At 53.3% G+C, this 23,065-nt stretch overlaps 1 protein-coding gene and 1 pseudogene across 4 annotated transcripts; both read left to right on the top strand.

Annotated features, from left to right (window-relative positions):
• Positions 1-490: 490 nt before the first annotated feature.
• On the top strand, positions 491-4,012 carry LOC121098164 (annotated as a pseudogene).
• A 2,229-nt stretch (positions 4,013-6,241) lies between these two features.
• On the top strand, positions 6,242-23,065 carry ZDHHC1 (zinc finger DHHC-type containing 1). 4 transcript variants are annotated; one of them, XM_040615466.1, is made up of 11 exons: positions 6,242-6,350; positions 8,815-9,033; positions 10,844-11,019; positions 11,646-11,747; positions 12,565-12,689; positions 13,078-13,191; positions 16,637-16,749; positions 17,483-17,568; positions 18,196-18,289; positions 19,284-19,392; positions 19,747-23,065. In XM_040615466.1, the coding sequence occupies exons 2-11, from the start codon at positions 8,815-8,817 to the stop codon at positions 20,271-20,273; spliced, it is 1,665 nt and encodes a 554-aa protein (XP_040471400.1). In that variant the 5' UTR covers positions 6,242-6,350; the 3' UTR covers positions 20,274-23,065. The 4 variants fall into 4 exon arrangements, with proteins under 4 accessions (XP_040471400.1, XP_040471399.1, XP_040471398.1 ...); XM_040615465.1 differs by having other exon boundaries at positions 13,033-13,191; positions 19,287-19,392; XM_040615464.1 differs by having other exon boundaries at positions 13,033-13,191.

The following is a 23,065-nucleotide window of genomic DNA, read 5'->3' as shown; positions in this document are numbered from 1 at the left end:
TAATGCTGACTGGCACCTCAGCTCTCGGCTGCAGGAGAGCCCTGGGGTCCTTCTCTAAGCTCCAGTGCAGCTGAGCTCACTCCAGCAAAGCCATGGGCAGCCGGCAAGCCCACCGCGCTGCTGGGCTGCCCCCTGCAGCAGCCCCAGCTCCCATGGAGAGCTGGATCCCAGTGCCAACGCCGGAGCCATCCCTTCTCCTGGGAGACTTTCCCACACTCAGCAAACACGTGGGATTAGCCTCATCCTGCACCCCTGTGTGCCACAGAGCCAGGGCTGGTCCTGGGGGGAGCCCAGCACCGCAGGTACAGCAGCAAGTGCTGTGACAGCCACCACCTGGCCCCGGCACCCACTAGCCCTGTGACACGAAAGGGCCCAAAGCCCCTGATGTGCGGAGAGGGAGGGGAACGGAGAGGCAGGGGAACGGAGAGGCTGGTGCCAGCACCAAGGGGAAACTTTCCTACAGCTCGGCCTCAGACAGGGGAAAAAACAACAAACACACGGGCACGTGCCATGGATAAATCCCAGCGTGTGCAGGAGTGCGGCCGCGAGCGAGCAGGGCAGGACCAGACCACTGGCATCTCTGCAGTCCCTGCAGCCTGCGCAGCCAGAGCCAGCCCGGCATGATGCTCCTCGTGCCACCACCAGCCTGGCCGGTCCCGGGCATCCTGCAGCTGCCCCTCAGCAGCACCCAGGTAAGGATCCCTGCACCTCCCTCCAGCCCCCTCGCAAAGCCCACACTGGGGGCTTCTCAGCACCCACCTCTCAGACCCCAACGCGCTGGCACTGCCTTGGCGGGGACACACACACACACAGAGTATCGCCCCAGCCTCAGAGGGGCTGCCCAGGGCCAAGGAGGACAATTGTGGGGCTTTTCCCCTGCAGCAGCAAGATGATGCTAAACCCACCCGGCGTATCCAAGCTGCTCCGCAGTGTCCAAGTGCTGGGGCAGGACCGGGTGGAGGGGCTGAGGCTGGAGCGGATGCAGAGGCGGGAGCAGACCCCACACTGGGACAGGGAGGAAGGGGCTCTGCCCAGGGCAGGGCATCCAAACCAACCCCAAAGATGCTGCCTGCTTGGGAGGGTCCCCCTGGGCTGCGGCAGGGTGGCAGGGGACCCTGGCAGGTGACGGGGATGTCCTTGCATCCCCCCAGGAGTGCCTGAACCAGCAGCAGGTGCTCAGCACGGTGTGGCAGATGTAGAAGCTGCTGGTGGCGCAGGAGGCTGCCCACCTGCAGGGCACGCGTGGTCTCTGGCAGCAGCTCTCCATCCTCCACAGCCGCCTCCAGCGACAGGCCACCAAACGCAATGGTAACCCCGGGCAGGTCACCACCACGGGGGTGGCATCCCCGTGGGGATGGGTCCAAGCCCCAGACCTCCGGCAGGCAGCCTGGCGAGGGACCCCCAGCTCCTTGCTGGGGTTGGCTCCAGCCTGGCGATGCCTGTCCTCACCTGTGTCTGTCTGTCTGCAGAGACCTGTCCGCAGCTGGCGGTGCCTCTGAACGGACGGATGCTGGGCCGGAGCATGCGGGTGGGCCATGACGTTCACTTTGTCTGCGATGCTGGCTTCAGGCTGGTGGGCTCCGAGACGCGCGCCTGCCAGTACGACTGCACATGGAGTGGCACCCAGCCCTTCTGCAGAAGTGAAGTGGAGCAGGGTTGGGGTGCCATGTTGTTGCCCTGAGCTGCGGTGTCCCATCACTCTGCTCTGCTACTGTGTGAGAGCAGCCCAGAGGCTGCAGCGAAGGGCACCGAGGCTGGGCAGCAGGATGGGGTGAGGATGGGCTTCTCCAGCTGGTGTTCACGAGCTCCTTCTCCCTAAGTATTGACGACTGCTCCAGCAACCCATGTGCCAACAGTGGGACATGCCTGGATGGCAACCGGAGCTATACGTGCCTCTGCCCCCAGGGCTGGCCAGGCCCCAGCTGCCAGAGCCCCATCTGCGCCTGTAGGTGCCTGGGTCTGGGCTGCGGAGGACAGGGATGCTCATGGGGACAGCACTCAGCCATGCTGCGCCCGTCTCCCCCTTCCCTAGCAGCCCCCCAGGATCTCAGCCCCCCCCCATCTCCCTTTGACACACCCCCCAGCAGTGACACCCGCTGCCCCCCCACAGCCTGGGTGACGCTGAGCAATGCCTCCTTCAGCTGCCAGCCCCGCTGTGCCGAGAGCCGCGTGGGCTCCTGGCGCTGCAGCTGCGATGCCGGTTTCCAGATGTGAGCTGGTGGCGTGTGCCATGGTAAAAAGGGGTTGAAGATGGTGGGGAGGGGGAAACTGTCTTGGTGGTGACAGGACCCCAGTCATGTCCCACTCTGTCCCCCCAGATGTGGACGAATGCCAGCTCTTCCAGTCCAGCCCCAGGACCCGGCTTTGCCTCCACAACTGCCTCATCCTCCCCGGCTCCTACTGCTGCCTCTGCCCCCCTGGCTACCTGCTCCACGCTGACCGCAGTGCCTGCAAGGGTAAGCGTGGTGGGTGCAGGGCAGGGAGCATCCCCCGGGAGCAGGGGTGTGGGGAGGAGCAGCAGGGACAGCCCCACTCGCCCCGTGTCACCGCTGCAGACGTGAATGAGTGCGCCATGAAGCAGCACAGCTGTACCCAGGGTGACTCTCTGCATCAACACCTTTGGGGGCCACCGCTGTGTGCGCCCCAAGTGCCCCCTGCCCCGCCACAACACCAGCTACGTCAAGACCTCTGCCTTGTGAGTACCACGTGTGACTCAGGCTGTGTCATGCCCTCTCCCCCAGGTGATGGGTCCCACAGTGCCCTGGGGACCGCACCCTGCCAAACCTGGGGCAGCAGGGAGAGTGCCAGCCAGTGCTGGCAGCAAATTGTCACGTGGGGTGCTGGGTGTGCTTAGCATGCTCCCCGATGGTCTCAGGATGCTGGTGGCTGGGTCCCCAATGGTCTCAGGATGCTGGTGGCTGGGTGTGTGGGTGGGAGCCCACTGACACATGGTGGCTTTATGCAGGATCCCGTCCCCCCAGAGCCCCAGCCTAGGGGGAACAATGCTGTTCCCCCTCTGCTGCACATCCACACGGTGCCATCAGCTGCCACCCAGCAGGCAACCCCCCTGGTTCTGCTTTTGAGACTAAATCCCTTTGTGGCTGAGCACAAGCTGCCCAAGCAGAGGAGCTCGCCTACTCTGGGTAAGTTCATCGATGGGAGGCATGTCTGAGCCTGGCTCCATCCCTGGCCTCCAGCTGGGACTGTGGTGCCCCTGGTCCCAGCCCCAGAGCGTGACCCAGAGCTGCAGCCCCACAAGGCACCGTGTTTGCCTGGCAGAGGAGGGATGGGACACAGATCCGATGGCAGGCACGCTGGGATGTGGCTGTCTTGGGTGGCTCTGCCGCAGGACCAGTGGTGGGGCTGGAGGCCCTGCCCGCAGTGCAGACTGGGCTTGTTTGCAAGGATGCGGGCAGCTCCCTGAGAGCCAAACCCCAGCACTGAGCCGCGGTTCCCCTTCTTTCCTGGCAGCCAGTGTGAGAGGAACCCCTGCCCCACCGGGAGCCGAGCCTGCCGCCTGGCTGCCACCTCCACCTCCTTCCACTACCTGCCGCTCTGGGCCAACTGTACTGTGCCCTGCGTCCTCTTCAAGACGTCCACCACCCGCTCCACAGGCGACAGTCTGCATTTCACCATCGTGGGCGGCCGGGGACAGGGCGCCTTTGCCGTGTGGTGCTCCAGCCAGCAGATGGGAGAGCTGGTGCTCACCAGCCCTGTGGCAGGGCCAGCCACACTGGAGGTGGAGCTGGAGCTGGAGATGAGCAAGTTCTCCTGCAAGGTCCTCCTGGGCAAGCACGTCTTTAAGGTCACAGCCTTTGTGTCCCTATATGAGTTTTGATCCCCTTTGGAGGTGAGTGTGGGGCCAAGCCAGAAGTCTTTCCGGGGGAGTGATGGAGCAGGTTCAGCTCAGTGCTCCCAGTTCTCGTCCCATTGGAGGCGTCTCTCTCCCATAACACTTGCTCATGGCTGGTAGAGCAAAGCCACCGCAGCAGAAATGGTGCCTGTCACAAAGGCTGCAAGGAAAACCCTGCAGGCAACGGGGGGACCAGCCTGGGGGTACCTGCCTCTGCCAGCCCCCCTCCTCTCTGCCTGCACAGCACACGGAGGGGCATGACAGAACAAGCTGACAGCACGTGGTGTGCAGGTCCGGCTCCTTGTATCTTTTAACCTCTAATAAAAGAAAAGTGGCTGTTGGAAGGGCGTCCTCCTTGCTGTATGCCTGCTGTGTGGGATCAGCCCCGTGCTCCTGTGGCAATGCTCCTGGGGAGAGCTGGGGGCTGTGGCCATGGCAGGGTCCCCTTGCAGAGTTTGGGGTGCCAGTAGAGCTGTCAAGCCCACCCAGGATCATGCAGTGTATGTGTCCCTCCCAGCACCACTCTTCCCACGGGGGCATGCTGAAGAGCCCCCCAGTGCAGGACTGGGAGGCGGGCTGAGCATACTGCCCTGCACAGACAAGGCTCATTCCCAGCCCCTTTGGCAGGTGCAGCACAGCAGGGCTCCCTGGCACCCGCCGAGCAGGGGACAGCGGCCGGGGGCCGTGTTTCCCCATGGCCAGGGGACTTCCCTCTGCAACAGCTCTGACAGGAGCTGACTGCACGGGCAAAGCTGCAGGTCCGCAGCTCACTGAGCACTCAAGCTGTCCCCTTGCTCCTGACTCGAGGAGGGTGGGCAGCGAGGACAAAAGAGTGGCAGCCCCCCACACTCCTTGGGCCCCTCCTGCCACCAGCAGCACAGACAGAGCCCTGTGCAGGGAGCGCTGCTGGCAGCTGGAGGTTGAAAAGGTGACGGGGGCTTTTGGGGACAGTGAGTGAAGGACATGCCACCCCTGGGACACCCTTTCCTCCACACACAGAAGCCTTCTTAGGTGAGTGTCCAGCCAGCCCATGCCAGAGCCCCTCACACAAGGCAGCCGCTGTGCACACACCGCAGGCGGCTCATAAAGGCCCCTTGTGTGCCCGTGGCCGGCGCTGCCACCGGCTCTGCTCGCTGGCTCCTGGGGCTCCACACGGCTGCTTTGCTGCAGGAGGGGGACGAGCCCCCCCGGGGGCATCAGAGCTTCGGGCCGGACTGGCTGTGCTGCCTCACGGAAATCCACAGTTGGCCCGTGCCAACCGAAATAAGAGGCTGGGACACAAAGTAGGGTACAGTATTGGCAAGTGTAAACATTTATTCCTGCACATGAGGTGTCCCAGCCAAACAGGGCACCCCAAACGTGGTTTTGCACAGGGTTCTTATACCCTTCAAACCTTCAGGTACAACATGACCTGACTAAGCACCACCTCCCACATTGCTGATTACCAGCCACAGTAAAACTTCGCGAAGAAACACTATTTTTCCAGCATTCTCACTGCTTGTCTATCGATCCAGACGTACCTGGAGTCAGTCTTGCTGGAGTTACTGATCTATGACACCAGGCAATGCTGGGAGGGTTTCAAAGCCATGTCTTTGGATGCTAGGGTGCCCAGGGGTATCTTTCATCCTTCATGGATACCTCTAGGCTTCCATGAAGGAAAGTCCTTATTTCCAGGGCTGGGCTGCCCTTCGGTTTGTTTTACTTAAGCACAAACAATACTGAAGCCTCCAGTAAAATTCCACTACCTTGTTACATCGCAGTTATAACCTGAACTATGTATATAATAAGAACATACATTTTCACGCTGCAAAGATGGGTTGGTGGAATAGTTAGAGAAAGGAATTTTCCTAACGGGACGGCTGGAACCCCCTCGCCTTCCCACCGCCGGCGGCCAGGTCACCCCGGCACCGCCCGCCCGCGGCCTCGGCTGTTCCCATAAACCAGCCGGCGCCACCAGCGACAGGGCACTGCTGCCTTCGGGGGGACCGGGGGCAGCGCAGGCACCTCCGCTCCTCCCTGGGCGGCCTTCGGAGGGGTCGCGGCTGTTCGGCGGGGGTTCGCCGCCTCCCCGAGCGATGAGGACGGTACAACGCGAGTGACCCGGTGCCACCAGCGGGAAGGCCCCCGGCTGGCGAGGCCCCGCGGGGTGGGTGCTGAAGGGCTGGCGCCCAGGGCCTGGCCCGAAGGCCGTGCCGTGCCTCAGGCTGTCCCCCCGGTGTGGGGCCCGCAGGCCCCGGGCCGCCCCAGCCAGGCCGCACACTCCGGTGGAGCGAGGAGGCCCCGTCCCGCCCCGGCTGCGCGGAGCGGCCCCACCGCGCCCGGCCCGGTTTGTCCCCTGCGCGCCGCCGTACCCAGCCGTTGCCGTGGCGACGGGCCCAGCGGCCTGAGCGCGCGGAGGTGCCGGGAGCTGCCGCGTCGGCCTCGGTTGGGGGCCCCGCGACCCGCCCGGGCATGAGGCGGGTACGGGGCCGCTCTCAGCCGCCTCTGCGGGGAGAAGGTGAGGAGAAGGCGGTGGCGGATCCGCGGGGTGTCTGACCGGCCCTCCCCGCAGCGGCTGCCCGCGACCCCGCTCGCCCGGCCCGGCCCGGCCCGGCCCGCGGGGCCTGCCCGCAGCTGCCCGGGAGGAGCCGGTCCCCGGCGCGGCTCGCTGCGTGCTGCCCCCGCTGCCCCCCGCTCGGCGGCTTGGCGGCCGAACACCCGAGGGGTGAACGTGACAACTCCCGGCTGGCTTACAGCCAACTAGGTAACTAGGAGGGTTAACAAGTGGCGCCAGCTCAGTTACCCTGTGAGGTGGTGAGTGACCCCGAGGGCGGCTCCGTGCCCCGAGTGCCGGTTCGGGCTCTGCAGCCGGGCCCGCGGGGCGCCGGGCTCACCCGCGGCGTAGGGTACCCGCCGGGCAGGGGACGCGGCCTCCTCGGGTCCCCTCACACGCAGCTCTGTTTTTCGTCAGTACCGGTGAGTGATCAGTGCATGGGCTACAAGGGAAGCCGTCGCACTGGCAGGGAAAGGCCAGAGGAGCTTTGCCTCTGAGGGCCTTTCCTGCTCCGCCACTGGCTGCCGGGCTCGGGGGGGGGCTTTGGTCGCAGTTCACCACATAAAAGTTTCTGTAGAATTGGACCAAGGTTTTTGATATTAAACAACATAATGTTAAATCCCTCTGGTGGTGTAAAACAGCAAAATCTTGCAGTGAAACAGGGATTCCAGGGTCTGGGTGGGCTGAGCGCCCTCAGCCAGGGTCTGGTTAGGAGAAAGGAGAAATGTGGGGATTTTTTCAAATAATTTGAGCAGTTTTTGTAACAAGTAGCTCAAATTGATGCGCAAGCAAGCTTTCAACAACCTAACGAGAAAAATACCATGTGATTAGTGACTATCATCATTGATGAGCCAGTTGCCATGTAGCAATTTAAACTATGCATGCATGCAGGCCGGTACTGCTAATTTCTTCAAAGGCTGAAGTTAGGAATTATTTTTTTTCCAGCCTGCTTGTCGATAAGACCGTGCTGATGAGCATAAATTACATTCTTTTGTATTCTTACCTGCTGCTTCTCTACCAGTTGACACCAAAAGATCCTTTGTTGGCTGTGATGACACAAAAAGCCCTTTGCCTGGGGCTGATGCAGGACTGTTGGTGCACCAAGGTCTGGAATTGTTCTGCTCACGCTTTCAGCCTGTTGGCATTTTTCTGGTACTGGAACTACTATAAAAAAATGCTGCAAACGAGCCAGAGATGACCTCCTTTTCTTTCAGCGTGCTCAGGTGCAAGTTAATCGGATTGATTGAAGTTGCTTATCCCTGTTAGATGTTAATTCAACATCGTCTCTAGTTACTAAGGAACCATGAGCGCGGTGCAGAGGTACTTGTGCTTCAAGTCAGCTCGGGTCCGGCAGACCTTCTTAGTGCCGGTTTTACAATGCTACCCCTGACCTGCTGCCTGTATCGTACTCCCCGGTATCCGCTGCACCCAAGTTTTCCGTGAAGCAGAGCAGCCCAACTCTCTGTCGTTAAATGCCCATCCTGGCTCCACAGCAAGTGAAAAGCAACAACTAGCAATCCAACACAAATTGAAAAAAAGGAGAAATGGCTTCTGAGTTCATAGCTGTTCTGCAAACAGGAATCGTAAACGTCAGGAACTTTCCAGGTTATGGTTGTAACTCATCTTTGCAATTAAATTTGCTTTCTCCTGCCAGGAGTCCAGACACGGTAGGACAGCTGAATAATCAAGCTGCTTCCTGTGTGGATGTTCTGCATACGTAACTCTCTGCTCAGTTCTTCTAGCAACAGTCTGCTTTATACCTGTGTTGTGGAGTAACTCCTGCTTCTTTTCCTCTTCTTGTCATTAGTGTATCAGTTTACTTTTTCAGTTTCTAGTCTTTCCACTTCCTTTGTTGCTGACAAAGGAGTCTCTGTTGTCTTGCATGCTGCGTGGTGCTGAATTGCAGTTCCAGACCACGTGCTCCAGTGGGGCCACCAGCTCTCCCCTCCCTACACTTCTCTGCACCAGCTGGAAGGACAATGTGGCATGTCTGAGACAGGTGAAAGGACTTGTTCTGCCACCATCCATAGCAGTGTTCAGACATGAACATGTCCCCAGACCACAGCAGATCATACTGCATCTCTGGACTGTCACCAAAATACCCTCTCAGCTCTTTTTACTCTATTTATTTAGGTCTAGATCCATTCAAAGACTGGCAAAACCTGCAAGTTTCCCTTAGCTGAAAATCTGGGGTATTGTTGTTTCATGCAGACATCAGCACTTGCTTTTAGAGTGTGGAATTGTTTTTTTTTTTTCCTTTTGTCACTATTGATACAAAATCCCCTGTGCAGAGGGAAGTATCTCCTCAGGTGTGTTGTCATTTTAGTCTCTCCAACTTTCTGTCTGCCTTGGAGCACATCTCCAGCACTTGGGCTCAGTTGCGATATTTTTGTATCACATTTTTTTTTTCCATTTTTGATTTCTGTAGATGAATATCTGCAATAAACCTCCTAATAAGACAGCTCCAGAGAATTTGGCCGAAGCTGTTCCTGAGGTGCAGGTCCAACGCGCTCGAAGGAATGGCTGGAGCTGGCCTCTGCACCTTTTCCAGATTATTGCTTGGTCACTGTACCTCTTCTTTGCGCTGGTTGGCTTTGGAATCCTGGTTCCTCTCCTGCCTCGCTACTGGCTGCCTGCTGGCTATATCGTATCCTTTGGTCAAGAGGAGAACACGGACCGTAATAAACTATTGGTGGGACTGTTTTACAATAGTTGTTAGGTAGTGTAGAAAGTGTAGGAGAAAGTAGCTGAGCCATAATCTTTTCTGAACTATAACTATAATTTTGATCTTCTCCTGTCTATAAAAAACAGTTATTCTGAGTTACTCTGCCCTTGAACTTTGGGTAGGTCACTAAAGTTCTGCTTGTTGCCTTCATCACTCTGTTAAGGTGACTGTCTTTGCTTCCAAGACTCCTTTGCTGTCTACTTCTGCCTGTGTGTCTCCTTTGTTTTATATTATTCTTCTACAAGCTTGTTGCAGGGTTTGAGGGAAGTCAAACTAGAAGAGCCCCTCCTGAAGCCCCCTTGCCGCAGTGGGCAGCCGCACCTCCCCACGCTGACTGACCGAGTCTTGAAAGGCGGCTTTATCTGTTGGTGGTTATATGGTGCGGTCGCTTGTGATAGCTGGCAGTTATCTTCTCCCTGGGCCTTCTCCGGGGTCTTCTGTAGAAAATTTGTCAGTGAAAGGCAAGGTGGTGTAGTGTGACCCTCAGAGGAGAGGTCTGTCGTGCAGCAATTTAACGCACGTCTAAACTGTCCTCTCAATGCAGGCAGCATCAGAAGATGAGGTACTTGTGCTGTGAAGGCATCTTGTCCTGTGAGCTGTGCAGCAAAGCCCAGCTCAGCCCAGCCCAATGTGTTTTCGGCCTCCTGTCCTCAACCCGCCTCCCTAGAGCTGTGCGTGCTGCTCCTGCAGCTGGGAAGGAGAGAGACTAGAGATGGGGTGTGCTGGGGAGTGATCCCAGTGCTCCCAGTGCCACCTTCTACTGTCATCTGTGCCCAGGGAAGGAATTTTGTCAAGGCCAGGCCCTGGCTTCTCCTGGTGGACTAGGTTGTCTGGGGAGTGGCAGGCTGGAAGAGGGTATCCCAAGATTGGAATTTAGTACTTAACAAGCTGGTGAGGATTTTTAATTTGATGTGCGCCTCTGGGTGTACAGAAAATAAACTGGAAGGTTTGCACACATGCTCATTTAGCTGCAGTGTATTTTAGCAGCAAACTCTTGAGCACAGCGGTACTCCAGGCATGCAGGTTGCTGCTTTGTATGTGTACATTCTTACGTATTTGTATATTCTTTCCAAATATCAGCCATTACTGCAGGTGCCTGGTCAAAAGTACTGCTAAAGCACATTTGCTCTGGCTTGCCACCATGTTAAGAAGTAAGAATCCAAACAGGCCGTGTTTCACGAAACAGTGGCAAATCCTGGATACCGTTTGCCTGTAAATTGTACAGGAGCCTTCTTTAAAGGGGCGATCCTCGTCCTTGGGATTCTGACTGCAGGAAGAGGAAAGCAAGGTGATCAGTACTAGTTCCTTGATACGACCTTTTTTTTTTCCTTTCTCGTGAGTTTGTTCTTATGAAGGGGCACGTGCGTGGCCTCAACTGAGTGTTCCTTTCCAAGGAGTCGGTATGGACTGAGATATATGGACCTACGTCAATGGTCTGCATGTGGGTCCAGATTCTGGTAAGTAAAGGTAATTTTTAGAAATGTCCTTCCTAGCACAGGAGGTTTTGTGAGGCAGAGTAGTACATAATAAGGAGGGTTGTTCTGTAGACTTAGTTATCTTTTTCTGGAAAATATTTATTATCTCTGTTAATAAAGCTCAGGTTAATGTGCTGCAGTCAGTTATATAGTGATACTTCATTCTAAGCCATATATTTCTCATCTGTGTGGCCTTTGTGCATTAAGGATAAAAATTACAGGCATTAAATCATATGATCCTTAACTGTGTACTTCAGTGTCCAGGAGTGTGTTTTATCTACCATTTAGTTGTTCATCTTACTGCAGTCTCCATTGATCCTGCGGATGCAAATGTGCGAGAAAAAAACTATTTGGGGCCTCTGGCCGCCTTCAATCGTAATCAACACACACATGTCATTGAAAACCATCACTGCCATGTCTGCGATGTCGATGTGTAAGTATCTTCTCTTCTTCTCCTACTACTTGGTTTTCTTCACCGTTACACATCACCGTTAGTCTTTAATGCTAAACTCTCTTAAGATTGAAATCGAGCCCCTGAGGCTCTATAGCGCAAGTTAAACTTTGTCCTGTGGCAGGGCTCAGTTAATCGGGTCAGTGCCCTCTGTCAAATACGTACACGGTTCTGTGTTGCATTTAATTGGTCACGTGTTGTGTGGAGCGGACTGTACGGTTCCGTGCTACTGGATCTTGGTGTTTGACCTAACAACGTGTCATTTGTGTGTGTGTGCATGTGTCTGGCTGGACGTTAATACAGTAGCAGGCAATGCTTGGAGGGCAGGCGTTGTGATCAAGCTTTGTAGAACTGTTGAAGGGTTTCAAATAAGAAATCAACGATTTCCAAATTAGAAATCGTGCAGTGTATTGAAAGGCAAATTTTGCAGTGTTTAGGATTGTGGTCCAACAATGGCTGTTTTGTTTGGGTGTTGAGGTATTCCTGATGTGGAAGGTTTCCTTGCTATTACCAGGATCTTAACCACTGTATCCCCCTCTACTCGTGTCACTGGAAAGTCACGGTAATGAGCTGGTGCTGCCACGCTAATGTCACCCTTTCTTTGGCAGGAGTGCCAAGTCAAAGCACTGTGGAACTTGCAACAAGTGTGTTTGTGGCTTTGATCACCACTGCAAATGGCTCAACAATTGTGTGGGAGAGAGGAATTACTGGTAAGAGCCTGGCATTGTGACAGGAGCACAACACTGAGTCAATGATGTTGCCCCTTTTCTTCCCAAGGTTTTCCTGCATCTCACTCCAGCCTGTGCTGAGCCACGCAGCTCTCTCAGACCCCAGCTGAATAAAATCAGTCGTGACAAAACCAGATGGAAAATGCAAGCATGATTATGACATTCAAATAGCCAGGGATAAAATTCTGACACTTAGTAGCTGAACATCTACTAGTAAAAACAGCGAACATAATCTTGTTTAGTTTTAGGAAAAGCTTACGGGGTATTAACTGGGGGTCCTTAATGCTTCTGAGAGCCGGAGTGGGAATAGAACCATGATGGTGCAGTTCCCCTCTCTGAAACAACCTACTTTGTTGTGGGTTTTTTTTATTGCATACTTTTCCTACAAGACCCGCAGCGTACAGGCACCTCTTATCTGTGCTAGGTTTAAGATAAAGAGTAAGGAAGCTGTCACTGATTATTGCTTCTCAGTTTACTTTCCTGCACTAAAACCACATGGAAAGCAAATGGTTGTTACTGCTGGGTGCCTTGTTACACTGCCTGCAGATGTTGTGCAGGGAGCTCTCTTGTCTGTCCTAGATAGACCTGACCGTGTTGTAACCACGGTTTCCCTTAAGGGTCACTGTTTCATCCCTCAGGGTAACAGATCAGAAGACCGTTAACCGGTGTCTATCATAAGTGTAAGAAAGCATCACAGTAATTTGGGGTAACTGTCTGTCTCCATCTTATTGGAGGCTGGGGTTTTGAATTGTATGTGTGCCGTTATTGAAGCCACTCAGACTTTTCTTCTTCTTGGCAGGCTTTTTCTGAATAGTGTGCTGTCTGCCCTTCTGGGCCTTGGGCTTCTGCTGCTCGTCGCTTGCTACGTCTTTGTGGAGTTCTTCGTTGACCCCACGATGCTTCGCTCTGACCAGCACTTTGATGGTACTAGCAATGCTTCTGTTGTGTGTCCTGTGAAGCAACCGGCGTATCTTGAAAGGGGATTGGATTCCCTGGGCTCTACTGTGGAGGAGGAACTCCTTACTCCTTCAATTTTGTATTTCTGCAAGGGTGTCTCTGCTCAGATGGACAGAATGTCTTTCCTTACAGAGCCAACTGCTCTTCCCAATGGCCTTGCAGACAAAAGATTTCGTAGGTCTCCAGTGCATAATGGATCTGCAACTACTTTTGAACTAACAGTGTTTGCAGCTGTAAAGTTTATGATGCATCTATAGAGATATGTAGTATCTGGACAATCTACTTAGCCTCCAACTCTTTGTTTTTACAGCTCTACAGAACCACACGGACCTCTGGTTTGTGTTTCTCCCTGCAGCTCCTGTTGAGACTCGCGCACCTGCCGTTTTGACCACGATTGGGATTTTTATTCTTCTGAGCCTAATGACCGTGATCCTGCTTGGCCACCTCCTGACCTTTCACATCTATCTCAGTAGGTGTTACATTCATGTCATCTGCACCCCCATTTTGTTTTCACTTAACTGCTTCTACTCATTCTGCATTCACTGTGTGTTCACTCATGTCACAAATATACAAAGTTGTGTAAGATTGCCATTGAAATGGTAGAAAATTTGAGTTTAACATTGTATTTCTGATTTTCCACCAGTACCAGGTGGTCTTATCAGTGCGTGTGCAGCAGGGGGCTTGAGTTGGGCTTGTGCATTCCTGTGTCTAAGCTGTGTTGTCCTGGACCTGAGAGCATGTGGGAGAGTAGCAGCGAGGCCAGGTGGAACGAGCTGGATAATTCCAGCTCAGTGCCGGCGATGGCAGATTCAGATTGGTTCTCCACGTGTGCTGTTGTGAGTCTCCTCACTGTGCTGCCCAGGACGTCTGTTGTGTGAGAGTCTGTTTCTCTGTGACCCCCGAGAGATGTGGACAATATTAATCTAAATTTCTAATAGGAGGCCTAACGTCCAGGTCAAGCTCCCTTAATGGAAGTTGTACCTCGTTAACACAAAAAGGCTTGTGGAATTCAGAGGAAGAGGTTTTCAGAAAGGCTTTGCATTAAGTCTCCTACTTGTTTCTCTGTCAAGAAAGGATATTTATCTTTGTTTACGTACAGATGGGCATCAAAAACCTTTTTACAGCCATCGTCTGAAATGAAGCCGATGCTATTTGGCTGCCTGACGTAAGTCATGAGGAGAAAGGATCTTACAGTAGCTGATGGTGCCAAAACTATGGAAGAAGAGATGTGGTGGAAGAGAAATGAGGACAGCAGTGACAGAGGATCATTGGGTGGATTTTTAGGTTGTCGGTCACAGTGGTGCAGATGCCAACACAAACTAGGTCAGCTCAAACCAGTACAGCTCCAGAAACAAAATAGTTGCACTGCTGAAGTGTAGCATTTGATGGGCGAGTGTTCCTCAGCTGGCATGAACGTTCCTGTCGGTGAGGTCATTGACTGTTGTTTTCCTTTGAGACCCTGTAACGAGCTTAACTTAAATTTGGTCCCGCTGCGATTTTGCTTTCTCGGTGGAATTGGAAATTGACTTTGCTGAGTTAATGGGGATGCCTGTGGATTTCAGAGGTCGAACTAGCACGGTAGAAAGACTAAAAGCATAACAAAACTGGGGCTGCTCCAGGAAGATTTCTTTTGGACGAAAAAAAAGTATTCTCCAGTTGAGTAGAGTGGTGTTTCTCCTGTCTTTGTGTACAATTTCCACGAGAGGGTGCTCCCTCCTTGGGATAGAGACATGCTTCCTCCTCAGGCAGAAACGTGCATGGGTTGCGCTGGTTCTGCCCTGGGTTTGGGGGATCTTTTGTTGCTGTTGTCTCGGGGTGATTTTTCTCCCCTCTTTCCGAGTAAATTTTGAGCGAAATTAGTTTTTCTTTCTGGCCCGGTTTTAATTCTTATGACTTATGAGAAAACAGAATTTAATTATTGTTGACTTTTATTAATATTTTATTACTTTTAAATCTGCTACCCTACTGAAACTGGTCCCAGCTGTGCAGAAGTGCAGTGTGTAAGTCCTTGCTTAAAAGGAGCGATGTTACTATATAGACGCCTGTTGTGCATTAGAGATGAGTGTGCATTGCACTGACAGCTGAGATTCAGGGAGACGGGCAAAGCATGTCTGGGTCAAATTCCTCTTATTTCACACCTGTAATTGTCAATAGTCTCACCTGAATGCTTTAAGGTAGGTGGTGTTGGAATGAACGAACCTCTTTTGGGACTAGAAATACAGTTTACCAATTTAAACGTAATTACTGTTCATGAGTATTTCTTCATAAACCTTTATTTTTTAAGAACAGTTAAAATACAAGGAGAAAACAGCACCCCTGTGAGTGCTATTGTCTGTAAGCTTCACATGAAAAAACATTGCTTAAGTCAGGTGTGACTATGGAAATTTAGAATCTAGTTTTGTTACAAGCACAGTGAACTTTTCAGAATTACTGTCCTGGTTTTAATTACTCACTGCTACCACTCAAAAGGAAGGAAGTAGGTTATTCTCAAAATAGTACGTCCGTGTATTCAGAGTTGCCAGTCTTGATGGAGATTCAGTTCTAGAGGCATTCAGTGAAGTATGGTGCTTCAGAAGTTTGGAGGGAGGATATTTTTTTCATTCTTCAGTAGTCAGAAGCAATAGTAAGCAGAATAAAAAGAAAAAAATGGTAGGGAATATAAGAAAGGATATGGGGCTCTTCACAGGCTGTTAATTATATATTTCACAGTATGTGCTGAAGTGTTATCTGGCCAGACAAATGCAGTATTTTTAACTAAACAGTTCTAAAATATTTTAAGAGTTAAGCTGTTAAGTATTCAGAAACCAACAAACTCTAAATTAAAAGTGGTTTATAGCCCTTTGCTTACGAAGCAATATTCTGTTTCTCAAATGAAGCACACGGTGCCACTGTAGGAGTGTTTGCCAGCACGCTGTGCTGTCCCTGCTCAGTGCATTCGCTCAGTACTTGGCTGCGGAGCAGTGTTCATTTCTGTGCTCCATCTTCCTGGCTGAACGGATCTTGAATTCTTATTTCTTCATAAGGACGATGCTTTAACAGGAGGGGCACCTTCCCCTTTGCTCTCTCTCGCTTCCCTACGAAGCCGTCCTGTGGTTGGCGCATCGTTTCAAGGGGTCAGATATTACTGATACAAACGGCTTCAGGCAGAGGAAGAACCATAGTCTGGACGTCCCACATCCTGGGTGTCTGCATGAGCTGTGAGAAGGAAGAATGATGACCAGGCTGGGCACTGAAAACCTTCAGCATCCATTGCTGGGTTTTGTGCTCTGAAAGTACTTGCTATCACAGTGTCATTATGGGAGGAATGTCTGACTTTTGGATCCTCCTAACATTTTGGGTCTCATGAAGAAACCAAGCTTCTCAGACACGGCACGTGCTTTTGGTCATTCATGGAAGCAGATGTGTTTGCGTGTGTGACCTTAAAAGCACAGAAACTCAGGCACATGTGACCTCTGGGCACATCTGTTTGGCTTAAGGCCAGCTGTGCGTCTGAGGTTTTGAATATGAAGTGTCTCAGTCTCCTCTATGGGACACGCTGACCTGCTGAATTTCTTTTCTGCATTGAGCATCACAGACCTTCTGACTGCTGTTGGAGCTTTCTGTGCAGCGCACACCATACCCTTACTGGGTGTGAGTAACGGGTTTGCTCTGAAATGAGCTGGACAAATCACAGCGGCACAGACGGCTGCACCATGTCAGTGGGACTTTAGAAGAACAGTGGGATTGTGAGAAAGTGTGATGGTGGCAGTAAGGGATGTAGTAAGATGTACAGTGCAAAGGTACTTTTGACTCAGATTATCACTTTTATCACGTTTACAGTTACTGTCTGATTGTGTAGTTATTCACACTCTTTGTATAAGTGTAGTTACAGAGCGGCCTTTCCTGCGCTGACAGCTCGCTTTTTTTCCTCCCAGTGTGGAACAAACTGACGACGTACGAGTTCATCCTGCAGCAGCGTCCACAGCATGAGACAGAAGATGGGGAGAAGCAACAAGAGTCTTGTCCCTCCCAAGTGACACCCAGTCAGGTACTCGCGGTCCATTTCTCAGAACAGCCTGGCTGGCCTGCAGGGTACAGTGTGCTGCATGTCTGGGAGTCCAAACTTTAGAGACAGTTGCCAGACAGAAGATTTTAGAAAGACTTGGTGGAGGCAAGTGTGGTGTGAGGGAGTGTGAGGCTGTAACTCGATGTAACTTGTTGGAATTCGGGGCGGCTGGTGCAGCTGGGTCAGTTCTGGTACAGCCGGGGCAGCAGGGGGAGTGACAGGGGGGGAGCAGAGAGAGAGAGAAAACAGCGACAATGAGCGCCATGCGCCCCCACGTGCCCCCACTTTCTTTGCCCCACTTTCTTGCGCCCCACACATTTGCACCCCACCTTCTAGGCCCCACTTCTGCGCCCCACTTTGTACCCCACGCTTCCTTGCCCCACTTTTCTCTGCCCCAGTCTTCTTTGCCCCACTCCCCCTGGGTGAGGGGCGATGAAGTGATGGCCACAGCGGGCCGGGTGTGCAGCGCGTGCCGGTCTGTGTCGGTCGTGGCCATTGCTGCAGCTGATGGTTCTGCTCGTGTGGCGCCGTCTGCCTCTGGTCTGTCTCTGGTACCGTCAGGCTGCTGCTGGGCTGTGGCTGCGCCAGCTGTCGGGACAGAAAACGTCTGGGCTGTGGCTGAGGCAGGAGGGAGAAGACATCTCTGTAATAAAAATCTCTCTTCTCCCCTCTGTGTCTGTATTGGTCTGAAAATATTTTGCTTTATTTTTTCCAGGAGGCAGGCTCTTTTCCAGGTCACCCTGGCTGTACAGACCCCGGTGTTCCCGTAGGGGAATTCTCAGCAGTAACTGCAGGACAAGGGTGAGTAAAGGCACAGGTACGAGTTTCCCTGCAGCGTGTGTGGGGAACGGGAAATTGTCAGCAAAGCCACTGATGGATCCTCAGGCAAAACGACTTAGCAGGACAGGGAGCACTAATGTTTTGACCAAGACATGGTAAAATCTTTGAGTTTCAGGAAGGGAAATACCTGCAGGACTACTTACCTCCCCTTCCCTGGGAAAATATCTTTCCTACAATAGTCTTTTTTTTTTTTTTCTTTTTTTTTCTTCTGTTTTATATCAAAATTACAGCAAGGCTGCCTGATTTGTCGTGTAGTTCCTATATTGAGCTCGTTACAGTTATATCATTTCAGGTTGTCAGGAGATGAATCACAACAGCAAGGTCTGTAGCACAGGCCAGCACTCATGGGAAAACAGCGCCCTTGTCTCCTCATTCATCCTGGGCTGTTAACTCCTGTCCCAGGGGAAGGGAGAGGAAACCCTTTACACATTGCACAATGGTGCAGGAAAAGTGACCCTGCAGTTTTGTCAGGGATGCTGTGCCAGGCAGGGGATGCTTCAGTCAGGCTGGTGTGTCTGTGCGAGCAAAATGGGCATCAGTTAAGTCACGTGTAAGGGAATCATCTTGTGTCTCTGCTGTGTGTTTTAGCTTTTCCAAGCTCTGTGCCCACAGTGATGAGGCTGACCCCGAGCAGAGGTCCTCCCCTGACCTCCCATCTCTTCACTTCGCAGTCCCTTCTCAGGTGAGCAGGAGAACTTGCTGCATGCCATCACCTCTGCTGCTGGCACCTCACGCAGGTGTGTGGTGCATGCTCACTGCAGTGCAGGCTGTGGTTTGTACGCACACTTTGCCTGTCCTCACTGTGTATCTGCAGGGGTGACTGTGCCCCGCGGTCACTGTGTCCAGGTGACACTCTCCTGTCTCAGTTCACGCATGTGATCAGATACATTCTGCAGTTCCTCCGTAAACTCACAGCCCAGCTGTAACACAGCTGTAACACGATGTCCTGTTGCTGCAGTGCGGTGCAGTGACTGTATCTGCACCACTTCACTGATGTAATAAGCTGTGCATGTTTCTGTTGAGCAAAATCCAACAATTTATATGTTCAAATACGGATGTTAAAGCACCTGCCCAGGGAAAGATGGTGTGCGTGGATATGAAGCTTGAGGGTGTGAAACAGCTGCCCAAAGTCCAGTTTTCTGTGCCTTTGAAATTCGTGTATCTGTGTCCCTGTGTATCGTGTATCTGTGCTCTTCCCCCTTGCTCAAATGGCAGGTGGTGGTGCTCTCCCCATTTCCTCCAAGCTTATTAATCAAAGTTGACATCTAGATGATAAAAAAAATTCCTTTTCAACTATACTTGTATTTTGGACAAGAGGTACCTCTTCCTTGGGATGTCCTGTGCTATGTGACTTTTGGTCCCCTCTTCTAGTCTGGCTTTAAAAATCCATCTATCCACCGGTGTCTCGTAGATCATCCAGCTGTATGAGACAGCAGCTTAAAGGTACCTACACACAGGGAATCACTGTGTGCAGATAACACATATTCATTAAATACCTGTTCTCTATCATTTCTTTATAGTAACTCCATCTTAAATTATAAAATGTTCTTGGTCTTTGGTCATGACTAATATCATTATTAAAAATAGGAGGAATTAAAAAGAGGTAACAAACTATCTGTGTCATTACTTTGGGCTGATGAAGTGACTTACCTTCTTTGGGCCATCTGCTTTCACAGCAGCAGAAAAAAAGAAAAAAGAAGACGCATAAAGCTTCTTCCTCAGCAATGGACAGCAGATCCAAAACACACGCTGGACCTTGGCCCTCTTTCCCAGGCCCTCAGTCAGGTGAGAGTGCACCAGTCAGCTTCTTTGCTTCTGGACTGGGTTTCTGGTTGCTGGCACACAGACACAGAGTGTGTCATGAAAACCCAGCACTGGCAAAAAGCTAACTTGCCTAAGAGGGGAAAATGAGTGCTTATGAGTGCTTGGAGACACTCTAAAGTGATCAGGCTTGGGTACTCTGCTGAGAATTCTGTACATTTTCATAGCTCATTTTGCAAGAATATGCATATGATTTTCTTTAACACTGGTGAATCAGCCATATGAGAGTTCCTGGGCTTGTTCGTGTCTCTGTGGGGCTGAGGGATCTCTCTCTCTCCCCTTCCTTAAGCTTTCTTCTCCCTTCCTTTCCACCTGCAGATGTCCCAGCCATGGCTGCTGCCACCTCATCTTCCCGCAGCCTGCACTCCTTGGTGCCAGCTTTTCCTCTGGGAGCTGCTGTGCCCACCCGCAGTGACGGCCTCATCCAGGTGGCAGGACCCCCCGCTGAGTATCACTCAGAGTCTGCTGAGCCCATAGATGAGATTCCCGTGGCTCAGACTCGCCTGGGGAGCGTGGCTCTTCATAGGCCTCCTAAGAACAACTCTCAACACTGTCCCTTGTCCACAGACGATCCCAGAGGTGACAGGAGGAAGAATCTGTATCCTGGGCACAAGGTAAAAAGGAAAAGCTGCCAGCAAGGCAGACATATGGAAAAAGACCTGGAACTCTTTTCCAAGATTCCTGCTGTATTTGTCAGTAAGAGCAGTGGAGAACCTCGTGTGTCTCAGCCCCAGCCCTGTGAGGGCACATCTGAGCCGCAGCACAGAAAATGTGCCAGCAAGCAGCATGTGGACAAGCGTGTTCCACGCTTGAAGGACATAAGGACAAACACCACAGCGGCCTAGTGGTCACCTTCCAAAGCCATGGCCTTCTGGGGACAAGACAAGAGGTTCTCTTTTTATGTTACTGTTCTTGGCTCCGGTGACTTGTCTCTTTGCCTGGAGGTAGCAGCGCCCTTGACCTGCAGCTGCCCATCTGCCAGCAGAACTAGCTGAGAGGTGGTAAAACCTGCTGCATTGTTGTTTCTGGCTGCTGCCTCTTCCTGAGTCAGGGGTGCCCCAGAGCCCAGTTCCGCTCCCCGTGATGAGGAGGAACCATCTCCCCTGGCAGGGATGTGCCCAGGGCTGCCCCTGGCTGGGGGCTGCAGCCGCAGAGGGTGAAGGGACTCACCCTGTGCACTGTGCTTGCCATCGCGCTGCAGTGAGATATTTCTCATACTCGACCAAAGGCCAGAGGCAATAAGGTGGCAAACCTGTGGCAGGCGTGTTGCTAGAGAGAGCTCAGGTTCTTTCCCGAGGAAACGGACATACCCTCCTGGCCCTCTGCGCACTGGTACTGTGGTAACTTTCTGGGAGAGAGCGTGGGAAAGACCAAGGCTGCATCTCCACTGTTCCCTGCACCCTGAGAATTAAATTTCCCACCTGCCTACACCCTGCCAGTCCTTGGGTCATTGCAGGTGCTTCAGCAGGTGGTTGGGGAGTTACCTCAGGGTTGCCCTGTCCCTATGCCGCTTTCCACTGTGCGCTCTCAAACCAAGCCCACCACCAGCACGCACCCTGTCAGGCAGCGCGGTGTGACCTGCTCTACCGTCCCAGTGCCCCGCAGCGCAGCTTTCTCATCAGAACCTCTGGGTCCTGAAACCTTGCCATGTCCTGGGCTGCCAGGTCCGCGTTAGTCCGCAGCCAAGCCTGGAGTCTTTGTAGTGCAGAAAAATCTTGCAGTGGGTGCTGGGGCACGTAGCCGGTGCCTTGAGTCACACCAGCCTGTGCTGGTGGTGGGAAGCAGAGAGCTGTCTGGGTGGCTGCGCTATGGCACCGCGGCTTTCCCTGCCCCTTGGCTTCTGCAGGGAGCATGCCCTGCTCTGCGTTCCTGGCCAAGCGCTGGGGCCAGGGCTGCCAGCAACCCCGGGTCTGCGCAGCAGCCAGCTCACCTCGGAGCCCAGGGTAGCAGCTACATCCCAATCGGCCTTGCCACCAGCATGGATGTGCCTGACATGGTTTGTCACTTGACAGCCTCCCCGGCATGGCCGGTGTCCTGAGCGGCAGCGGCTGCCTTGGCCAGTTGCACCATTTCTGGACAGGCCCCTGGTGCTGCACGCTGCTGGTGTGTGTGAACACAGAGGTGCACCAGCAGAGCAGAGGAAGCCTGGGAAGCCTTTATCACCCTACCGAGTGTTTTGATGCATGGAAACCACAACTGACCCTTTCTCCGGACCGCGGTGGTTGCAGGTGGGTGCAGGTGAGGGCAGGAGAAGGCGCAGTGGGGTGCCGTGTGAGCCCAGCCGAGCTGCTCCTCCCCTCGCCCAGCTCAGCCTGCACGTTCAGCAGAAATGGTTTGGAGCAGGATGGGGTATGTGGGGACAAACGCTCTTTGGGCACAGCCAGCACGGGACCGGCAGGCTGCGCTCCCAGCTGTGTTGTACACGCTGCTCAGCCCCGCTGCTGCCTGTCATCCCCATGCTCACGCTGGCTCCTGTGCTGCTCTGAGCTCTACACAGAGTCCGCGTCCCCTGGGCCCAGGTAGTTTTCGTTCCAGAGAGCTCAGTTCAGCAGGGAGAGGCGGGCAGGCACCTGCTGCGTTTGGAAAGACCGAGCCCATTCCCAGAGCAGCCCCAAATGCCGCCTGCTGGCCCAGCTCCCTCGGGAAGCACCCAGCACCCCTGGCCAATACCGTGCTGCGTGGTGCTCATGCAGCAGACGTTTCAAGTAGCACATACCTTCAAGGAAGAAGGCAAAGTGCTGCAGCTGCTGCTGGAAACACATGATCCTTCCAGAGCTGAAGTAGGGGAGTCCTTTGGCTGAAGGGTTTATGGCAGGGGTCCTCAAAATGGCAGGAGGTCATCTGCGGCTGCTTGGTTTCTGCCCCCAATCCCTGGCGGGGGGGGTGGGGGGGTAGGAGGGGTGGGATCTGTAAATACCGGGGGCCAGATTGAGGACCCTGGGGGGCCGTAGTTTGAGGACCCCTGGTTTATGGGGTAAGCGTGGCTCAGAGATGGGACCATCAGGCCGAGCGCTGCCTGGGACAGTCCTGGGGAAATTCTGGCAAGGCAGCGTGGATATGACCGCTGACCCTGGGTTTCTCTAAAGGGCTGGCTTGTCGTCCTTCTCTTGTCTGATTTTTGACTCCTGGAAGAGCTGGAACGAGGAGCCATGACTCTTCATTGAATGACGTGAGCTCCTGATCAGCAACTGTGAAGTCTCATGTTGAACTCATTACGTGTCAGTCTGCAGGAGGGGTTGGCCTGTGATCGCGCTCCTCGTGGCTTCCTTTGCTGCTGCAGCCAGTGGCACCTGCTGGCAGTGTGACCCTTTGGCAAAGCTGGTGTGTGTGTGACCAACCCTGGGGGAGCAGCAGAAACCAGGGCATCTGCTCACTGATGGGTCTCAGACCAAGTCCTTCCAGTCATTTCTCTTCGTGTCTCCTGTCACCTAAGGCAGCTACACCCCGCAGTAACGCTGTGCTCGGGATTTTCCAAGGCAGCTGTCCCACCACCCCGGAGCCATCGGTAATGTCTCTCCAGCAGCTGCCCCCTTATGTGTTTTCTTACGCTTCATCTGCACAGAACCAGTACCAAAGTCATGCCTGAAGCTCTTTAGTAGCTCTGTTCACAATAAAATTTTCTATGCCCTTTGCAAAA

The sequence above is a fragment of the Falco naumanni genome, chromosome 15, assembly GCF_017639655.2.
Source record: "Falco naumanni isolate bFalNau1 chromosome 15, bFalNau1.pat, whole genome shotgun sequence".
NCBI lineage: Eukaryota > Metazoa > Chordata > Aves > Falconiformes > Falconidae > Falco > Falco naumanni.
This window is presented reverse-complemented; position numbering and strand designations above follow the sequence as displayed.